The sequence below is a fragment of the Phacochoerus africanus genome, chromosome 8 (assembly GCF_016906955.1).
Source record: "Phacochoerus africanus isolate WHEZ1 chromosome 8, ROS_Pafr_v1, whole genome shotgun sequence".
Classification (NCBI taxonomy): domain Eukaryota; kingdom Metazoa; phylum Chordata; class Mammalia; order Artiodactyla; family Suidae; genus Phacochoerus; species Phacochoerus africanus.
This window is the reverse complement of record NC_062551.1, coordinates 160355450-160376619: the sequence shown is the minus strand read 5'-3', so window position 1 is coordinate 160376619 and position 21170 is coordinate 160355450. Positions and strand designations below refer to the sequence as shown.

Here is a 21170-nt window from a genome sequence, read left to right as displayed (position 1 = left end):
CTTGAGATAAGCAATCTTAAAATCCTTACTTCTTTAACCTCCACTCCAAAATATTTCACTAGGCTTCTTGGAAAAATCTCACATTAAAATAGAGACCTTGGAGTTCCTGTTGTGGTACAGTTTTAAGGGTCTGACTGCAGTGACTTGGGTTGCTGCTAAGATGTGGCTTTGATCTCTGGCCTGGCGCATTGGGTTAAAGGATCGATCCAGTATTGCTGCAGCTGCTGCTTGGATTCAGTCCTTGGCCCAAGAACTTCCATATGCCACAGGTACGGCATGAAAAAAAAAAAATAGGCCTTTTTAAAAGAATTTTCAACGCCTGGTGCTGGGACACCAGCATATTCACATACAAGGAATGAAGTTGGACCCCTTTTGCTCCCCATATACCAAAATTAACTCAGTGGTTTATATATGTAAATATGGGAGCTAAAACTATAGAACTCTTAAAAACATAGAAGTGTAAGTCTCTTTGACCTTGGATTAAGTAAGGCCTTCTTAGATATGATACAAAAAGCACCAATGACCAAAAAAAAAATTAAGTGGATATCATCAGAATTAAAAACTTGCTTCAGAGGATACCAGGAAGTGAAAAGACAGCCCATAGAATGCAAGAAAGTATTTGCAGGAGTTCCCACTGGCATAGTTGGTTAATGATCCAGCTTGTCTCTGTGGAGCCACTGGTTTAATTGCCAGCCTGGCCCAGTGGGTTAGGGATCTGGAGTTGCTGTAGTTGTGGTTTGGATTCAATCCCTGGCCACCTGGAATTTTCATATGCTGCAGGTATGACCGAAAAAGGAAAAAAAAAGAAAGCATTTGCACATATGGTAAGGGACCAATGTCCAGGATATATACAGAATTCTTACAACTCAGTGAAGACCAAATCCCAATTTTTAAAAGAGGTTCTCCAAAGAAGATATACAGATGACAAATCAGCACATGAAAAGTTGTTTGACACCATTTGCTCTCAGGGAAATACAAATCAAAACCACCGATTATAGTGGCTATAATTTAAATTTAAAAAGAGAAACAGACATAAGATTTGGCAATGATGTGGATAAATTGGGAGTAATCGCTGCACGCTTCTGGTGGGAATGTGAAATGGTGCAAGTGCTTTGGCGGTTCATCAGAAGATTGAACATAGAATAGCAGTTCTGCTCTTAGGTGTACACACAAGGGAAATGAACACATGTCCACACGGAAACTTGTACACAAATGCTCACAGCAGTATGTATATTCATAATAGCCAAAAAAGTGGAAACAACCCAAATGTCCATCAACTAATTAATGGCTAAACAAAATGTGGTATATACATACAATGCAATATTATTCAGCAATAAAAAGGAATGAGGTTCTGATACATGCTACAACATGGGTGAATTTTAAAACCATGCTGACTTTTTAGGTTGCCAAAGACCATATTAGTATTATTCCATTTAGATGAAACATCCAGAAGAGGCAAATCTATAGAAATGGAAAGCAGGCTAGTGGTTCCTTAGGGCTGGGGAATTTGGGGGGAAATGGGAAATGACTGCCAGTTGATGTGGGACTATGGGAGATGATGAAAATGTTCTGAAATTGTGATGATGGTTGTATGAACGTAACCAAAAACCATTGAATTGTATACTTTAAATGGATTAATTATATTGTGTGAATTATATCTCAGTAAAGGTATTATAGTAAATGTAGGCCTTTAACCTTATAGTATGAATGTAGCAATACAAAAACAACTCAGAACAATGTAGTTGCCAGTGGGAATAGGAGGGGGGGTGAGGCAAGATGGGGTATGAGATTAAGATATAAACTACTCTAAAATAAACAACAAAGATATATTATACTGCATAGGGAAATACAGTCATTGTTTCGTAATAACATTGAATGACTGCTGTATACCTGAAACTAATATTGTAAATTAAGCATAGTTCAACAACAAAAACCTATTAGAGTCAAGAAATATTCTCCTAGAGAGTTTTGCAGAACTCTTATCTTAGAACTGAAGTTTGCCAGTTTTTAGAGGAAGTTCATTTTTATTGGTGATGTTAGCCCTGGTCCTTCAAGAAAATAACTTAAAGGTATCTGTTATAGAACTCGGTGCAATAAATGCAATAACAGACTTCCTGAGCTTCAGAGGCAGTCCTTGGCTGCTACAGACATTCTTTTTGGAATTAATACCTTTTTAAGTTTTCATACTTTAACTCCTTACAGGTTTAAGTTTTCATCTTTTAACTTCTTACGGGCTATGCATATTCTGACTCTGGTTTTGCAAAGAACTCTTGGGTTTATTACTGTTAGCTTTCAAGTAGTTTTTATATTTGCATCTTCATCCTAAAGGATGAAAGATAATTATTGAAATGTGTATTCTTTGTGCTGGTAAAATTCAAAGATGGGATGCTTAAATGAGGAAAATTCCAGTATTTTTGGCTGTAGCAAAGAAATGGTTCCAACAATAACTCACGTGCTCCATCAGAGAAATGTCTTTTGGCCTGCAGCCACCCTGGATATCTGCCCCACTGGTAAGCAATTCTTTGTCAGTAAGTGGGTACCATTTTCCCTCTGGAAACCAGGTTGCTTGGGGAGAAGGAAAAGGTGGTCATTTAGTAAAGAAAATAGTTATGGTGCTTAAGAGACTGTATTAGACGAAGTTAACTCAGAGGAAAGGTGCTTTATTTAAATGATGTATATGTGGATTAGAATTAGAAAGCTGTCAGGGAACTAAGGCAGCCACTTTCTTCCATTTCTCTTACCCCAGGAGCCTTAGGGTCTGTCTGTCTGTCTGGTGTTTTTTGTTTTTGGTAAGATTTTTATTTTTTCTATTATAGTTGATTCACAATGTTCTGTCTATTTGTGCTATACAGCCAAGTGACCCAGGCATACATATATATACATTCTTTTTCTCACATTATCGTCCATCATGTTCCATCACAAGTGACTAGATATAGTTCCCTGTGCTGTACAGCAGAATCTTATTGCTTATCCACTCCAAATGCAAGAGTTTGCATCTACTAACCCCAAACTCCCAGTCCATCTTACACCTCCCACTCCCCCTTGGCAACCATAAGTCCGTTCTCCAAGTCCATGAGTTTGTTTCTTTTCTATAGATAAGTTCATTTGTTCCATTTATTAGATTCCAGTTATAAGTGATAGCATATGATATTTGTGTCTCTCTATATGACTTCCTTCACTTAGTATGACAGTCTCCAGTTGCTGCAAATGGCATTATTTTTTTTTTCTTTTGTATGGGTGAGTAGTATTCCATTGTGTATATATACCACACCACATCTTCTTTTTTTTTTTTTTTGGTCTTTTTGTTGTTGTTGTTATTGTTGTTGTTGTTCTTGCTATTTCTTGGGCCGCTCCCACGGCATATGGAGGTTCCCAGGCTAGGGGTTGAATCGGAGCTGTAGCCACCGGCCTACGCCAGAGCCACAGCAAGGCGGGATCCGAGCCGCGTCTGCAACCTACACCACAGCTCACGGCAATGCCGGATGGTTAACCCACTGAGCAAGGGCAGGGACCGAACCTGCAACCTCATGGTTCCTAGTGGGATTCGTTAACCACTGCGCCAGGACAGGAACTCCACACACCACATCTTCTTAATCCATTCATCTGTCAGTGGACACTTAGGTTGTTTCCATGTCTTGGCTATTGTGAATAGTGCTGCAGTGAACATAGGGGTGCATGTATCTTTTTCAGTGAAAGTTTTATCCAGATATATGCCCAGGAGTGGGATTGCTGGGTCGTATGGTAGTTCTGTATGTAGTTTTCTGAGCTTTAGGGTTTTTCATTTGTGGGCTTTCCTAATGTCTGCTTCACTCAGCATCTCTTCTTTTTTTTTTTTTTTTTTTTGACCGAGTCCAAGGCACATGGAAGTTCCCCGGCCATGGGACCAAACCCTGTGCCACAGCAACAATCCAAGCTGCTGCAATGACAGCGCCAGATCCTTAACCCACTGCACCATAAGAGAACTCCTCACTCAGCATTTCTAATTAGTCTTTAATACCATCAGTTTCCTCAAAACCTCAGTTTACACATGCTTCTTAGTTGCTACTCAGTGACCTTTGAGGTCAATTGATTCATTTTTTGAATCAATTCTAAGAGAAGACATCTGTTGGTTCAGCCTCTCGTCACCAGTCAGGAAGTGGAAGTCGTCAAATGTTGACTACCCTGTGGGTCCACTGGAGTGTATGCTTGTCCAGGCAATTGCCAGGTCAGGAGCAGTTTAGGGATAGTAGGAGCCATGATTGAGGTAATCATCTTCTCTTATTTGCTGTCTCTGTATCCCCCTATTATATGGGATTTAGGCTTTATAAGGACAGAGACCGCATCTGTCTTGGTTTACCGGTATTATCTCCCTTGCCTAAAACCGTCTGAAATGTGGTTGTGTATTCAAGAAATACTGTAATTTGTGCCCAGTCTCAAAATAGGACCTTGATTTCTGTTATCTTGACCTTTGGATAGATTTAATCTAGTAATTTACTAATGCTGAGTGCCTGTGGGGATAATGCCTACCAGCCCTGCACCAGTTAGGATGCTGTGTATAACCCTGTGTAAGTGCTTAGTGAATATCTATGTAGTAAATGAAAAAAAGCCAACTTTTTCTTTTCTTTCTTTCTTTCTTTCTTTCTTTCTTTCTTTCTTTCTTTCTTTCTTTCTTTCTTTCTTTCTTTCTTTCTTTCTTTCTTTCTTTCTTTCTTTCTTTCTTTCTTTCTTTTAAAGCAAACAAAACCACAACCCTGGAAACAGGGCTCTTTTCCCACGCAGATCACTCTGGTTTGTATATTTTCTCATTAAACGTATCGTTTGGCAATATCTGGGATGCTGGCCTTTTTTCCCTCTGTATGTGTAATTGTTATCCTTCATGGTTCAAGAACTGCATTAATGCTAATCTTTGGGGTTTGGTTGGCTCGTTTGTTGGTTTGGGTTTTTTGTTTTTTGTTTTTTTTTTTGGTTAAGATTCATTGACTATCAGAGTTAGAATATGCATTAAGACCATTGATTCCAAATCCTCCATTTTATGGCCTTAAGTTTCAGTCTGGCAGAATTCAGAAAAAACATTCCCAGTAGGAGACTGCAGCTGGGGAGGGGGTGTTGCCAGCAGCAGCTTGTAAGGCTGTAAGGAGAAAATCAGAAGAGCTGACTCTTATTTCCTACTGGAGCAAAGGATACAGCTTTTGGTGACAAGCTGCATTCTTTAGCAGTGACTTTATTTTTCCTTCGCCACAAACCAGACTTGTACTATTTCCAGCCTCAGCACATTATTTAGGCACTTCCCCACTGCATTGTTTTATTTAGTTTCTGAAATTGTATCATATTCCCTAAACTGGGTCCAACTTTTAATTTAGCACCTTACTTCAGATAGACATGTTTACACTTTAATCTGTTTCTGTCTTTCTTGATTTGTAGACCCCTTGAGATTGTGGCCCATTTTATTTTTCACAACATCATCATTGTATAGATACTTCATTATTTATTAACAACTGGAATGCTTCAGATTTTTCTCATCAGAAGGTCAAACCTTGTTTTTTTGTGTGACTGGCCCTGTCTTTTGAAAATTTTGCTCAGCCTCAGCATATTTTATAATCCTTTGTTCCTTTTTTATTCTGACCCTTTCTGTGATACTGCATTTCTTTCCCTGAGTGACATTTTAATTTAAAATTACTATCTTTCTTTACAGCAAATGCTATTCCTTGGATTCTCCTCAGGTTTTGTTGTTTTTGTGGTTGTTGTAAGACATTTAAGTAGATGATGGGGATAAAGGGAGGGGGGAAGAGATTTCTACCTTGGATGACTAGGGGTGTCATTATAAGAAGACCCAGATAATGAACTCTGTCACAGTTGGTACTTACATTTTCTTTCCTTTTTTTTTTTTGTCTTTTTGCCATTTCTTGGGCTGCTCCCACAACATATGGAGGTTCCCAGGCTAGGGGTCCAATCCGAGCTGTAGCCACCGGCCTACACCAGAGCCACAGCAAAGCAGGATCCGAGCTGCGTCTGCAACCCACACCACAGCTCACGGCAACGCCGTATCCTTAACCCACTGAGCAAGGCCAGGGATGGAACCCACAACCTCATGGTTTCTTGTCGGATTCATTAACCACTGAGCCACGATGGGACCTCCTGGTACTTATATTTTCTTAGCTATTCCTTATAACACTCTTTTTAAAGATAGGTATTCTATTCATTTTTGATGAAGAACCTTAGGCTTAGAGGTATTAAGTGATTTGCCTATAGTCACTTACCTAATAAATGCCAGAGGTGAAATTCTATGATATGTCTGTGTTCCTTCCACAGTACTTTGCTATTATTAACCTAGGTAGAGGGCATAGAAATTCTCAGTTTGAGAAGGATTGTGGAAGTAGAAAGAGACATAGTTCAGCACATAACATATCTGTGTCAAAGGTGTTTTTCTCTGTGATAAAGAATAAATGTTCAAAATATTCTTTTAAATTGTTTTGAAAAAAGAAATAAAACACATGTACTGTATAACTGCCACTGTCAAAACACACCTTTCCACAAAGCATTTCTAATGTACATCAGCATATAAACTATTTGAAAACAAAGGAGTCAATGCAGGCACTATCCGTCCATCACTTAACATTATTTAGAATGTCAATTCCATTGGAGGAGTCATAGATCTTAGCATATAAATGTAATCACATCTATGATTTATTACTGCAAAAGAATTCCTTTATGTTAAAGGGAAAAGGTGCATAAGTTCGTAGGAAAAGGCACAGACTTCCAAGAGTTCTCTCCTAATTAAGTCATGTAGAATGTGCTTAATTCTCCAGCATTGAATTGTGCCAACATGTGTGAAGTGTTGTCTACCAGGGAAGCCCAAAAGTACTGCCTAGCATATACTAAAATTCCAGACTCTCAAAGGGAAAGCAGGTGTTGAGCATAAATCATATTGTTCACACAGAGTTTAGGGACAGTGAGCCATCAACATTCAAGGGAATGTTGAAAATTTGTCTTGGAATCCAAATCTTTTAAATTACTGTTTTTATATCTTGTTTGTTCAGTATCTTCTAGCTGGCCTGGGAAGCAAGATTCCATTTTGCTTAGAAAATGACATTGGATCTCTAGTTACTAAACGATTAATAACTCATACTTTAGATCATTTTAAATAAGTATGATGGGAATTTGTGCATATACGGTAAGTGGGGTAAGGCCATCTTTAAAATATCAGGAGTTCTTAGTCACTTCCTTCCCTATAGAGGGTTTCTGAAAAGTTGCATGTGAACTGAAATTAGAATGGTGAATCATTCTAAGTATCTAGAGGGATCTTTTGGTTTAACAACAACAACAAAAAAAATGCCGAGTACCTCCATAATGTGTATGAGATTTTTGCTTATCTATTAATATGTTTCTTCATGAGGTAGAGCTTTCCTTCTCTGTTCTACTTTCTTTGTTCTCTGTACCCATATGTGAACCATAAGACTAAAGAAATCTAGCCTTTTTAAAAAGCACGTGCTTAAAGATTATTACTTCTCAAACAGTTTAGGTCATTTTATTTGTAGTTGGTATGTGTCAAGGATTTAGGAGTCCCTTATTACCCATAGTCTTATACTAGTTGTTCTTCTGACTTCATATGAGTCATAACTTGTTGTGGATAGCATCTCAAGACTGGTCAGTTGGACTGGGACTGAGAATCAGAAAAGTAGACTGGGAATTGTAATTCAAGGGTTGAAGATCTGAGCTGGTAGGGGTTACAGCAGAGTCCAATGAACTTCTTATATTCAGAGACTAGCCAGAAAGCCAGGACCAAAGCCAGGGGCAACAGCAGCTTTAAGTCTGCAAACCAGAGTTATTTGGGAAGAAAGCAAAGGGTTAAAAAAGCTTATAAATGTTGATATTTACAAAGCTCTCTGGTATTATTTTATTTGACTGTATCATCACCCTCTAAAGTGGTGCTATTGTCTCCTTTATTCAAAGATATTAAGAGACTTGGTTTATGCCACTACAGTAAGTATCAGAGACTCAAAATCTTATAATTTTTCAGACTGAAAATCCCGTATTTGTAGGTAGTCGTGGTTTTAAAACTGTGTTCCACTGATTGCTAGGGTTCTACAAAGGTAGTTCAGGTAGGGATGAGGCTGGGGGACTCTCATCCCTCCTAGGTCACATTCCATCCCAGTCCCATTCCAGTATTTGACCTTCTCCAATTTTATGGTAAGAACTACCTAAAGGTAGTTCCCATTGTGGCTCAGTGGTAACAAATCTGACTAGTATCCATAGGGACACAGGTTCGATCCCTGGCCCTGCCCAGTGGGTTAAGGGTCCAGTGTTGCTGTGAGCTGCTGAGTAGATCATAGATGTGACTCAGATCTGGCATGGCTGTGGCTGTGGTGTAGGCCAGCAGCTATAACTCTTATTCACCCCCTAGCCATTTGAACTTCCATATGCTGCGAGTATGGCCCTAAAAAGACCAAAAAAAGGAACTACCTAAAATAGCCAGCAAGAGTTCCAGGACCAGCAGAGAAAGCATGATTAGATAAAATTTGGAATTTATTTTACAGACACAATTTAGAGATTGATTTGATCAAGTTCCTTGAAGTTTTTCTTTTTTTTTTGTTTTAATTAATGGCTGCAGCTGTGGTATATGAAAGTTCCTGGGCCAGGGGTTGAATCTGAGCCTCAGCTGCAACCTACATCACAGCTGTGGCAATGCCGGCTCCTTAACCCACTAACTGGGCTGGGGATTGAGGTACAATCTGCAGTGACCTGAGCTGCTCTAGTTGGATTCTTAACCCACTGTGCCACAGTAGGAACTTGGTTCCTTGAAATTATTAAATTCTAAAAATTGTTGAAATTATAAAATCTTTTTGCAAGTGAAAAACCTTTCTTAGAAATTCCCTCCTGACCCCCCCATTTTTGGCCACCCTGCGACATATGAAGTTCCCAGGCCAGGGGTCAGATCTGAACCACAGTCATGACCTAAGCCACAGTTGCAGCAACACCGAATCCTCAACCCACTGTGCCAGGCCAGGGGTCGAACCCACGTTCCAGTGCTCCCTAGATGCCGCTGATCCCATTGTGCCATAGCGGGAGCTCCTAGAAATTCCTTATTTTGATGGCTGTCTTAAATGTCATTTCAGTGTAATGTAAATGGACAAAACCCAAATCATTTAATTTAAAATCTTCTTGCTATCCATCAACCAAGCATGGTATAGTGAAAATTGCGGGCTTAAAAGGAAGCCCAGAACTTTCCAACATTGTCAGTAATCATGTGACTACAGGCAGACTTGGGCCTATAAAATGGGAGAGTTGTTCTTAAGTGAATTCTGAGATTCTTTTCTGAAAAGTTTTGCTTACCTCTGCCATAGTCTAGTTCCATTTCTTTTTTTAAAAAATTAATTTTTCTCATTATAGCTGGTTTACAGTGTTCTGTCAATTTTCTGCTGTACAGTGTGTTGACCCGGTTACCATTTCTTCTTTTTTTTTAAATTTATCTTTTTAAAAAAAGGGTTTTTTTTAATGGTCACACCTGAGTCATATGGAAGTTCCCAGGCCAGGGGTTGAATTGGAGCTGCAGCTGCCAGCCTACGGCACAGCCATAGCAAAGCCAGATCCGAGTCATGTCTCCAACCTGTGCCACAGCTTGTGGCAACTCCAGATTCTTAGCCCCCTGAGCAAGGCCAGGGACCAAGCCTACATACATCCTCACAGAGACTAGTTAGGTTCTTAACCTACTGAACCACAACAGGAATTCCATCTTTTTAAATTAAATTTTATTTCATTTTCTTCTTCTTTGAGGCATAGTTGACACTAAAATTGAAAATTCAACACATTTTTTTAAACTTTGGAATACTTTCTATAGTTATATAATAGTAGGGCTGTAATAATAGCAGGTAACATTTATTTAATGAGCTTTTGTATGTGTATCTCTTGCTGTACCAGGACAACACTTGGAATTCTCATCTAATTCTTACAGTAGTCCAAGTACCTTACACATGGAGGAACTGAGGCTCATAACAGTTGAGTAGCTTGGTCAGTGTGTTGTGACTAATAAGTGATGGAACAGGGACAGTCTTTTTTACTCTGAACTATAAAGCCCTTCTGTATTGAAGGTTCACCTACTAGGTATAAATGCTCCAAGAGATGAATATCTGTCCAAACCAGAGGTGCTAGTTCTGGCTGTGCTAGAGAAATGCAGTCAGTTTTGTACTTACCTTCCTCTGTAAAAACTGAAAGAATTTGACAATCTTTTCTCTCTTGATGACTGCACTTGTTAACTGAAATTTCACTGTACAATTGTTTTAATAGTTTTATAGGTAGACACCTATGTAATTAAGCTGAGTCTAGAGGCAGAGTCTATCAATTTTGAGTGGCAGGGAGGAGGATTGGAGAAACCTTTCTGTCAACAACCCACCAGACAAGGTAAAATGTGGACCAATAGCCCTTCAGGAGAAGGTTGAGAAAATAGCACCAACAAAGGCAATGAGATGGACACAGTGTGAAACTTACAGGAAACAGCTAATTGGGCTGCAGTAATAGGTATAGCTCTTCAAATGAAATGTTAATTATAATAGCTACTATTTATTGAGTTACTACCATTCTGAAGTTCACTGTCTGTCTTTCCATTTAAGTCTTATAGCAGCCATATAAAGTGGGGTAATCAGATGGGTTAAATCACTTGAACATGGTCACTCTAAGTGGCAGAGGACTACCTTAGACTCAAGATTATCTTCATCCAAGAGCCATATTTAATGATAATGTCATATCATTACATATAATATGAACTAAAATATTTGGATGAAGAATATAGTTCTGATAAGCATTCACATGCTTGGTTATTATTTCCTAAGTAATGAGCTAGAAGTATGAAAGTAGCCATTGATTTTATGTGGAAATTCATAAAACATGAAACTTTGAACTACTGGCATTTTACTTGTACCAAAGAATATAATCTTGATTATTTGATAAAGAATTTACTGTGTTTTGAGGTCTTTATAAATTTTTTCTCAATCTCAGAGAAAAGGCATAAAGTCTTAAGTTGAATTGCCTTTGATAAGAAACTATTGTCGGAAAAGGGGTTTACTAAATTAGTCTGACAAGACGAATGGATTAAGAAGATGTGGTACGTATATACAATAGAATAGTACTCAGCTATTAAAAAGAACAAAATCATGCCATTTGAAGCCAGCATGGATGCAACTAGAGATTCGCATACCAAGTGAAGCAAGCCAGAAAGAGAAAGACAAGTGCCATGTGATATCACTTATATGTGGAATCTAAAATACGGCACAAATGGACATATCTACAGAACAGAAACTGACTCACAGACATAAAGAACAGACTTGTGGTTGCCCGGAGGGAGTGGGGTGGACTGGGAGTTTGGGGATAGTAGATGCAAACTATTGCACTTGGGATGGATAAGCAGTGAGGTCCTCCTGTATAACAGAGGGAACCTTATCCAGTCTCTTGGGATAGACCATGATGGAAGATAATGAGAAAAAGAATGTATATGTGTGTATGTATGTGTGTGTGTGTATACATATATATATGTATCTATATGAATGGGTCACTATGCTGTACAGCAGAAATTGACACAACACTGCAAATCAGCTATACTCTAATAAAATAAAAATGCAAGTTGAAAAAAAACTTGTTTGAATAGGGAAAATGTTTGAGAAATGTTTGAGAATGAACAGTTCTCTTGGGAAAATATTTGAGAATGAATCGTTAACATGCATATTTATTTGTAAACTGCATGCATGTACTATTTTACTAATAAACCAAGTGCATAAAATACAATTTAAAAATCAAAATTTTTAAAAAAGAGGTTACCTAAAGAAAAAGATATTTCTGCTATGTAAAAAAAAGGGGGTGTTAAAATAATAAGGCTAATTTAAAGGGGCATAATTATATCTTTAAGAGACACTGTGGTAAAGTGTATTTTTCTTTTTCTTTTTTTTTCTTTTTTTGTTTTTTGTTTTTTGTGTTTTTAGGGCTGCACCTGTGGCATATGGAAGTTCCCAGGCTAGGGGTCTAATCGGAGCTGTTGCTGCCAGCCTATGCCAGAGCCACAGCAACACCAGATCCGAGTTGAGTCCGTGACCTACACCACAGCTCATGGCAACACCGGATCCTTAACCCACTGAGCAAGGGCAGGGACCGAACCGCAACCTCATGGTTCCTAGTCGGATTCGTTTCTGCTGCACAATGGGAACTCCTCTTTTTCTTTGAATTAAATATTTCAGTATTTGAGCTTAATTTATCTATGTCTCTGAGATTTTCTCCTAAGATTTCTCTTTGAAAAGGATATTCATACTTGAGGCCTTGTAAAGTCTTTCATTATGGGTGCTCTCTCAGTTATTTTATTTTGAAACCCAGAAGCCATTGGCTCAAAACAGCCTCATTTGATGCTAGTTATGGATATTTATGGAAGATATTTAACAGAATTTTTTTAAAGCTTAACACAAATTTAGCAATTATTCCTGGAATCATAATCTCATAATTGTAAATGTTGGCTGCCATTGTAAACAAATACTTAAATATTAGAGATCCTACAGGATGAATGGAAATAAGGTTTGCTAATGTAATGTGAGTAGGTAGTTGTGATTTTAACATAAAATTTCCTGTGAAAATTTCATACATGGATTCAGAGCGTTATGTCTAAGTCAATTTATTCAGTAGAGATGTTGCCTGAAACACCGTATTAGATGGCTCAGAAATGGCTCTAGCCACAGTGAATTCACTAGGTCAGAGATGCACTATCTTCTTGGCATTCATTAAGGTCTCAGATGTCTCAGAGATTTTTCTAGTATCTTTTCTAAAGTAGCATCCTCCATCAATCTGGGAACTTTTTTTTATTTACTCTTCATTCTCCATTACCTAGCATGTAATAGATATTTAAGTATTTGTTGAAAGAATTTATAGAGTGTGAATAAAATTATTTCATGACAGTAACAATTGACTCTTGAACAACACAGGTTTGAACTGCATGGGACCACTTATGCAGATTTTTTTTTTCCAACAAATACATGCTGTAGTACTGCATGATCTGTGGTTGGTTGACTCCTCAGATGTGTATTCTATTTGAAAGGAAAGGGCTCATGTGACTCAGTGGATTATCATATCCAAATATAAGTATCCTAAAACCTAAAAGGAATGTTACAGAAGTTTATTGCAACATCGTCCAGTCTTTCCAAATAAATAATAATTTTAAAGTTATTGTTTAGGAGTTCCCGTCGTGGCGCAGTGGTTAACGAATCCGACTAGGAACCATGAGGTTGCGGGTTCGGTCCCTGCCCTTGCTCAGTGGGTTAACCATCTGGCGTTGCTGTGAGCTGTGGTGTAGGTTGCAGACGCGGCTCGGATCCTGCGTTGCTGTGGCTCTGGTGTAGGCCAGTGGCTCCAGCTCCGATTCGACCCCTAGCCTGGGAACCTCCATATGCCGAGGGATCGGCCCAAGAAATAGCAAAAAGACAAAAAAATAAATTAAAAATAAAGTTATTCTCTATATGGAAAGAAACAAGTTTGCAAATAAGGAGAATCTGTAATGGCCAATTCTAATGTAAATAATGGTATACTGAGGTCACAATACTCTGTTATGGCCTATAGAATATTGAATACAGGGAGTTCCTGTCATGGCGCAGTGGAAATGAATCTGACCAGGAACCATGAGGTTGTGGGTTCGGTCCCAGCCCTTGCTCAGTGGGTTAAGGATCCGGCATTGCCGTGAGCTGTGGTGTGGGTTGCAGACACGACTCGGATCTGGCGTTGCTGTGGCTTTGGCGTAGGCCAGCAGCAACAGCTCCGATTAGACCCCTAGCCTGGGAACTTCCATATGCCATGGGCACAGCCCTAAGAAGACCCCCCCCCAAAAAAAAAATATTGGATACGGTCCTACAATATCGAATATTGAATATGGCCTACAGAATATTGAATTATTGGTTAATTAATTACATTGATTTATCTGTTTGTGTGTCAGGAATGAATATATCTAGGTTATATGGTCTTCCTGTAGAAATACTTCAGGTAACATTTCTGAAAAACATGCTAGTTTTTCAGTAAAGTTTTGTGTTTATATCCGTTAAACACATGATATGCTAGAAGTTAAGGCAGAGTAAAACAGAATCTCACGTTTCTGCATACTTATCCGGTCTCCTCCCAAAGCCCCCTACCCCAGCCAAAAAAAGAAACAAAAGGAAAGCATTACTGCAGGATACGTATTTTTTAAAAATAATTCTTTTCTCCATTTTTTAAAATTTAGGAACAAGTTCCAGTTCCGGTCTATCATCCAACACCTAGCCAGACTCGCCTAGCAACTCAGCTGACTGAAGAGGAACAAATTAGGATAGCTCAAAGAATAGGCCTTATACAGCATCTGCCTAAAGGAGTTTATGACCCTGGAAGAGATGGATCAGAAAAAAAGATCCGGGAGTAAGTTTAATTTATACATGTTTTTAAGGTCTATCTTCAGAGATTTGTTTTTAAAAAATACTATCCTGCATTTGGAAGCAGATATTTAATCAGTTTGTGCAAGAAAATATTTAGATGTAGCAATTAAGAAATTTTCATATTAAAATAGGTAAGAAGTAACTGATGGTGCAACTTCTGTTTTTTATGTTGCCTGTGTCCATTTGGATGACAGTGTCAGTTAAAAATGATTCACCTAGTGATAATAAGTGTGAACTAGTGCCAACATTGTTGGTTGCTGGTGGCCTTTTTGTCTAGGAAAGAAATTTGGCAATATGTCAAGAATTTTTAGACCTAAACTATTTGAGAGAGTTAATTCTAGAATCTGTCCAAAAATACATAACTCACTCCAACCCTTAGAGCTTTATGTACAAAGATATTCACCGTAAGTTGGGTTTTTAAATTTGTTTTGATTTGTTTGTTTGTTTGTTGGTGGGTTTTTTTTTTGTTTTTTTTTTGGGGGGGGGCTGTGTCCACAGCATACAAAGAGTTCCCAGGCCAGGGACCAAACCAGTGCCACATCAGTGACCTGAGCCGCTGCAGTGACAATGCTGAATCCTTAACCCACAGCACCATAAGGGAACTGCCAGCATAGTTTTATTTAGTGGAAAACTACAGTAGAGGAATAGTTAAGTAAATTGAGGTGTAGGATATTTTGAAAAGTTATACAGCCGTTAAAATTGTTTGCTAAGAGTTTTAGTGATATGAGGAAAATCTTACCTAGAGTATTGACTTCTGAAACATTGCAGAGTTGGCTTCTTCTTGAATCTGTAGAAAGGTACAGTGAGCTTTAAACTGGGGTTAATGAAGAGACCTTTAGGCTGCAACAGCCCAGTAAGTACACTGAAATTAGTGGTTCTGTTTTTACATATAGTAATTAAAGTGAAAACTGTCTTACTCCTGGATTTACACTAAAAACTCCTTTCAAGTAAACAAAATTAATCTAACATGATTCCTACCTACTACACATTCTCCTTCAGGTGTCTTCTGTAATCTGTAGCTGTTTCACAAGCACAGTGCTAGCAATGGACCTAATCCCCATGTGATACTGTTTTTGTTGCCCTGTTCATTGCTCTCAAAGGCTTTAAATTCCCAGGTGATTGAAAGAAGAGATTGTGCTAGGTAACACTTGTTAGGAAAAAATTCAGTCTGCTTGCTTAGGTAGTAGGATGATAGGCAGGATATTTTCATCTGTTCATTTTAACACTGTCTTTATACTAGGTATGTTAAAGAGTTCTATGTAGATCACATCTTTAAAAATGCGTTCTAATTTCTTTGCCTTCACTCTCAACAGGTGTGTGATCTGTATGATGGACTTTGTTTATGGGGACCCAATTCGATTTCTGCCGTGCATGCACATCTATCACCTGGACTGTATAGATGACTGGTTGATGAGATCCTTCACGTGCCCCTCCTGCATGGAGCCAGTTGATGCAGCACTGCTTTCATCCTACGAGACTAATTGAGCCAGGGTCTCTCATCTGACTTCAAGTGAACCATCATTTTTGGTGGTTTTGATCTTTTGTCACTGAGCCCAAAGAGCCAGGGATTAGGAATTAAGATCATGCACAAAAGTTTCCTAAAATTTCCTGAATGGCTGCAGATGTTGGGGAAAAGTACGTGATATTTTAGAAACTTAGGGGGGAAAGTAGGATGGTATTTTTATGTAAAGCCTTGACCCAGTGTTTAAAAATATAATTGTATCTAGATATTGCTCCAGTACATAGGAATTGTGTAAAGTGTTACAGCAGCTGTATATGTTTAAATTGTGTGTCTTGAAGATTAGGAAAAAGATAGTGGTTGTTTTTCCTAAATGAAATAACTTTCTTCCCCTCACCTAAATTCTTTTCAGAAGTTGCTGGCATTTGGGTCAAGGTTTTATTAAAAGCTACATTTTATAACACTGGCACAAAAAAAAAGTAGTTTTAAGCTTGTTTGCACAGTTCTTTTTTTCCATTGGAAATGGAATTCATTGCCTTAGGTCTTTTAAAATAGTGTATTATCGTTGGGGCTGGCTCTGTGCTTGAAAACCAGTTTATTTATAACCTGTTATAAGTGCTAAATCTGTTTGCAGTTAGGAAATGCAGAATTCAAAGTGATCTCCTAGCTTGTAAGCAAACTGAGATGCACTATCCCTTTTCTATTAAAAAAAAAAGTTGAATGAGTTAATGTGTCAAGAAACCAACTCTAGTAAAGTGGGGTTTAATATTACCCTTTCCTGTATGTGTTTTATCTAATTTTGGTTGTTAATATGGTGATAATTAAAAGTCAAGGTAAACTTTAAATATTAAGATTTCTGAAATTGAGCTTGAATTATGCCACCATGCTTATGTAAAAATGAAAGTGGCACCATGATAAAACTGAGAAATTTCTCAGTTGTAGCAATTTTGATTTATTTCCTGTGACCTTCTTCCCTGTTGTCTTGAACCATAGCAAAAGGATACTGCATCTCTTCTTATCTGTAGTGCTGAGGTTTTTGAAGTTCTAAAAAACACATCTCAGTCTCTCTCTCTTGGAAGGAAAGTCCTGCTAATTGACAGTTCTCAGCAGAGAGAATCAAGATAATTGTGTTTCATGTTTTGCACACAAATGCAGAATTTGTATAACCACATGACTTCATAGTTGTGATCTCAAAGAAGGAATTTCTCCTTTATCTTTTTCTTGCAGTTCATGTAAGAACACTCTGAATCTCTGAGCTTCTGAAGTGTTAGAGGTAGATAGAGACGACCTAGTAAAGATATAGTTGTAATGTTTTATCCATTTAGCATGTGTTTCTTTTTCTTTATGTACTCTAAGGTGACATATTTGTTCAGCTCAGTGATATTACAGCTAAAGAAGTCATTCATTAGCAAAAAGAGAAGCAATCTCAACAAATCAGAAATGTTTCTTATTATTTTATATTGAGTTGAATATTTGCCTCTAACACTTTTCTACATAGAAAACACAAGTCTCTTGAAGGGTTCTTCATAATTGTGTTGTAGAAGAATTTAGTATGTCATAAGCACTTCTTAAAGAATTGACATTCAACTTTAGTAGTATCTGTGTTGGTTAATTTTCTTCTGAGCCCCATTATGAGTTTGAGAAAAATTGAAAGAAATTAGATCATCTGGTTCTGTTAAATTGTTACATGTATCTTGCTTAAGTTTTTGTTCATTAATTTATATCCACCCAATTACATAAAGCAAATTTGGAGGAAACATCTGAAGTTGTGCAATATTTTCAGTGATATTACTTTATGTTTGTGTTTTAGAAACATGTCTGTCATCAAGTGTTACAGTCAAACTTTTTTTCTAGATTGTTAAAATTAGTAAATGAGCTTTTTTTTTTTAATCATCTTCTATGTTGCTGTTAGTCTCTATTACAAGGCTTTTTTCACAGAAGTTTGGCAATAATATTGAAGGAACCAGGATTGAGCTGAATGCCTGTTTTTTTTTAAATAGATACTTTGTATTCTTTAATTTTGATCTCCACATACCATGTTAAGAAAAATAAATTTTGGCTTTTACCAAGTTAAATAAAGTTTTAATGTAGTTGTAAAGTTAGAATTGATTACATAAGAATACTCTCCCAAGATATCTAATCCTTTCTTTATAAAACACAGAGGTATAAATTTAATTTTTTTTTTCTTTTTCTTTTTTAGAGCCACACTTGTGGTTCTCAGGCTAGGGTCAAATCAGAGCTGCCGCTGCTGGCCCATATCACACCCATAGCAGTGCCAGATCCGAGCCGTGTCTGTGACCTATAAGACAGCTCATGGCAATGCCAGATTCTCAACGCACTGAGTGGGGCCAGGTATCAAATCTGCATCCTCATCATTGCTAGTTGGGTTTGTAACCTGCTGAGCCACAATGGGAACTCTCTAATTTTAAATTTCTAGGTATATATACTTTGGGGGAAGTGTTTTTTATGACTTGGTAATACTATCTAATCATAAATTTATAAGCGCTATATAGCTTCTTAATTTTCTACAGGCAGATAATAGGCACAGCATATTTAGATTTGGGAAAGCTGTGTTCAGTCTTGGCTGTAGGGTTTGAAATGTCTGAAAAGCATGACCAGGAAAAAAATAGAAGACTCTTACTCTTACTCTTGTAAATGTAAATGAAACAAGTTGAAATACTTTTAGATACTTATAGTTTGGTTCACACAAACTTTTAAATCCTATGAGTGTTCTTTTATAGGGCATCTCTTAAACAGGTATTAGAAGACTCTCCCACTCCTTTTGGTGCCTGTGTGTTATAAAACAGAATACAGTGAACATCAAGGCAGCAAATTCTCTGTGTACAAAACTCCTTCTTAAGGAAGCATGCATTTTTAAAAAGGAAGAACAATGAAGGAGTCCAAAGCAGAGCTGCCTGTGGTCCTGAGACTGAAAATGGCAAACAGAAAAGAAGGTAAGTTTCTTTGGCATGATTCAGAAATGCAGGCAGTTGGCCATGTTCGCTTACACAGGCGTTGGCTAGCAATCAGTTTTCCAGAGTGAACCGATGACACTTGCTTCTGAATACATTATAGCTAATACAGTAACCTCAGGTAATTTTTGTAAGCCTTTAATTTTGAAATTGATAGACCTGAGAAAAGGTGGATTTTTGGTTAACATCTCCTGAACATCATTACTGATCGTCCCACTCAGTGTTTAAGGTGAGATTTTCATGAGAGCTATCAAAAAATGGTCTCTGAAAGAGTTTTTTCGCAGTTCTGTATCGTCAGACTGTGTATTTGCTTATGGTCAAGCACTGGTTTAATGCTTGGAATACAAGTTTAGACAGAGCTTTAGCTTCTGGTAATTCAAGTGAAACATAAAGGTTTAATGGAGTAACTGTAATTGTTTGCATTATATAAACACCTTAAAACAGTACTTTTGCTAAGTGGTTTGAAAGAGACACTAAGTTAATTTTATGTGTTTAGGGAAAGTTAATGACTTAGCTCTTTCTGCACATAAAGTATTGGTTTTAACTAGAGAAAAATAACCTACATCTTTTATAAGTTTCCAGGAATTAGTTTATAATACCTTGTTTATATCAAAATGACATAGAAATTAGTAAATGGATAAGGCACCTGTATCTGGGGAATATAAAATACACTTTGTAATTCCTATTCTGAGGACCTCTGAGTCTTTTTAAAAACGTCCCACAATAAGATGATTAACCCTGTTAACCTAACCAGTTCTTTTCCAAACCATACAAGGGTATTTTAAAAAATAACAGAAGTGCTGGATGCTTGTTTATTCAGATGTTGATTATCCTGATAGGAGTATCCAGATGTTGCTTTTCCATTTTTCCTTTGGCTGTTTTCTTGCTTTTTAGCATAGAAACAGAAAATCCATATGAAGTCCTTTACAACCCATTTCCTGATCCATAAAATTTTTGTTAGAGGCTTTTAATAAAATTTTACAAAAGGGGCTTGGATTTATCTGCACATTTTAATTGTCCACATTGTTCTTATTTGCTTAATCACCCTGAGCAGTAGACATTAGCCCAGGACAGTAACCGGGTCCATCTGATTAAACTAACATCATTTACTATTTCATCAAGCTTTTAAGGAGACTTGAAGAGATATACTAACTTTCTTTTGTGTTTTTGTTTCCTGAGAAAAATTACTGTCCATTGGAAGATTTGGTCCTCTTTGGATGCTTTCCATAGGAAGTTTGTTTTTCTCTGCATATGAATAAAACAGCATTATCAATAAGGCACAGATTTTAGGCATCTAAAACTGTGATAAAAGGATGAGTAGTGCCTGTTTGCTTTGAATACCTCCTGTAGTGTCAGTGCTTACAGATTAGATTTCTTGGAGGTGAGAAAAAGAAGCTGAAAAAATAAACTGAGAGTTTACCTCAAGAGTCTGGTCATAGTGGTGAACTATGAATGTTTATGAGAAGATTTGGTTATCTTAGCAAGTGATAAGTGCCCAGCTTTTCCTTGGGCACCACATAGTAGTTTAATCTAGTCAATTGTGATGCAAAAGTCCAAGTCTTAGGTATTGTGTGAATTGGGAAGCCTAAGCTTTGCTATCAAAAAGACATGTAGAACGGCTTTCAGCACTGTCCATACCAGAGGTATGGAACTAAACGGAATTCCACCAATTCAGAATCAGAGCCAATTCTTCAGCTTTGAAACAGTGCAGAATAATGATCCTCTATGAGGGTAGCTGAACTCAGCGGACGTTACGAAGTTAGTAGTTGCAATTTTAGGGTATGCAGTGAAGGGAAGTTGTTTCTCACAAACTATTTGTTCTCATAGCCCTTGATAATCATTATATAATGTCACTTTGATACAAGGAATAACAACCATTCTTCTCAGTAGTGAGATGAGCATGGCATTTTCAGATTGGTCATTGTTATAAATCTTGTTCTTAGTATTATTTCTGATTCTTTGAGTTAATGGCATTAAAGTTATCTGAAGTAAGAAACATTTATGGGAGTTCTCGTTGTGGCGCAGTGGTTAATGAATCCCAACTAGGAACCATGAGGTTGCAGGTTCGATGCCTGGCCTTGCTCAGTGGGTTAAGGATGTGGTGTTGCTATGAGCTGTGTGTGGGTTGCAGATGTGGCTCGGATCTGGCGTTGCTGTGGCTGTGGCACAGGCTGGCAGCTGTAACTCCAATTAGACCCCCTAGCCTGGGAACTTCCATATGCTGTGGGTGTGGCCCAGAAAAGAAAAGAAAAAAATTTATGTTTTGATTTTGATAAACTTGGGTTTCTAATATCTCATGGAGAGTAAAGAATATGAAATGCCAACTCACACTAAGCCTGA

General features: G+C 37.7%; 2 protein-coding genes across 5 annotated transcripts in view; one reads left to right on the top strand and one right to left on the bottom strand.

Moving 5' to 3' along the window:
* RNF11 (ring finger protein 11) overlaps positions 1-17615 on the top strand; it is a 35442-nt gene extending 17827 nt beyond the window's left edge. Inside the window, exons 2-3 of the mRNA XM_047789140.1 lie at positions 14213-14382; positions 15713-17615. Of these exons, the coding sequence (XP_047645096.1) occupies positions 14213-14382; positions 15713-15884 (342 nt within the window). The 3' untranslated portion in view covers positions 15885-17615. The remainder of the gene's footprint in view (positions 1-14212; positions 14383-15712) is intronic.
* The window catches only part of TTC39A (tetratricopeptide repeat domain 39A), an 85773-nt gene that overhangs the window by 12508 nt on the left and 52095 nt on the right, over positions 1-21170 (bottom strand). The window contains exons 19-21 of one of the 4 annotated variants that reach the window (XR_007136162.1): positions 15139-15186; positions 6237-6306; positions 2453-2565 (exon numbers count right to left, since the gene is read on the bottom strand). The gene's annotated coding sequence lies outside the window, so the exon portion shown is untranslated. Of the gene's footprint in view, positions 1-2390; positions 2566-6236; positions 6307-7478; positions 7789-15138; positions 15187-21170 lie in introns of those variants that run through there. The other 3 variants (XR_007136161.1, XR_007136163.1, XR_007136160.1) reach the window with 3 other exon arrangements.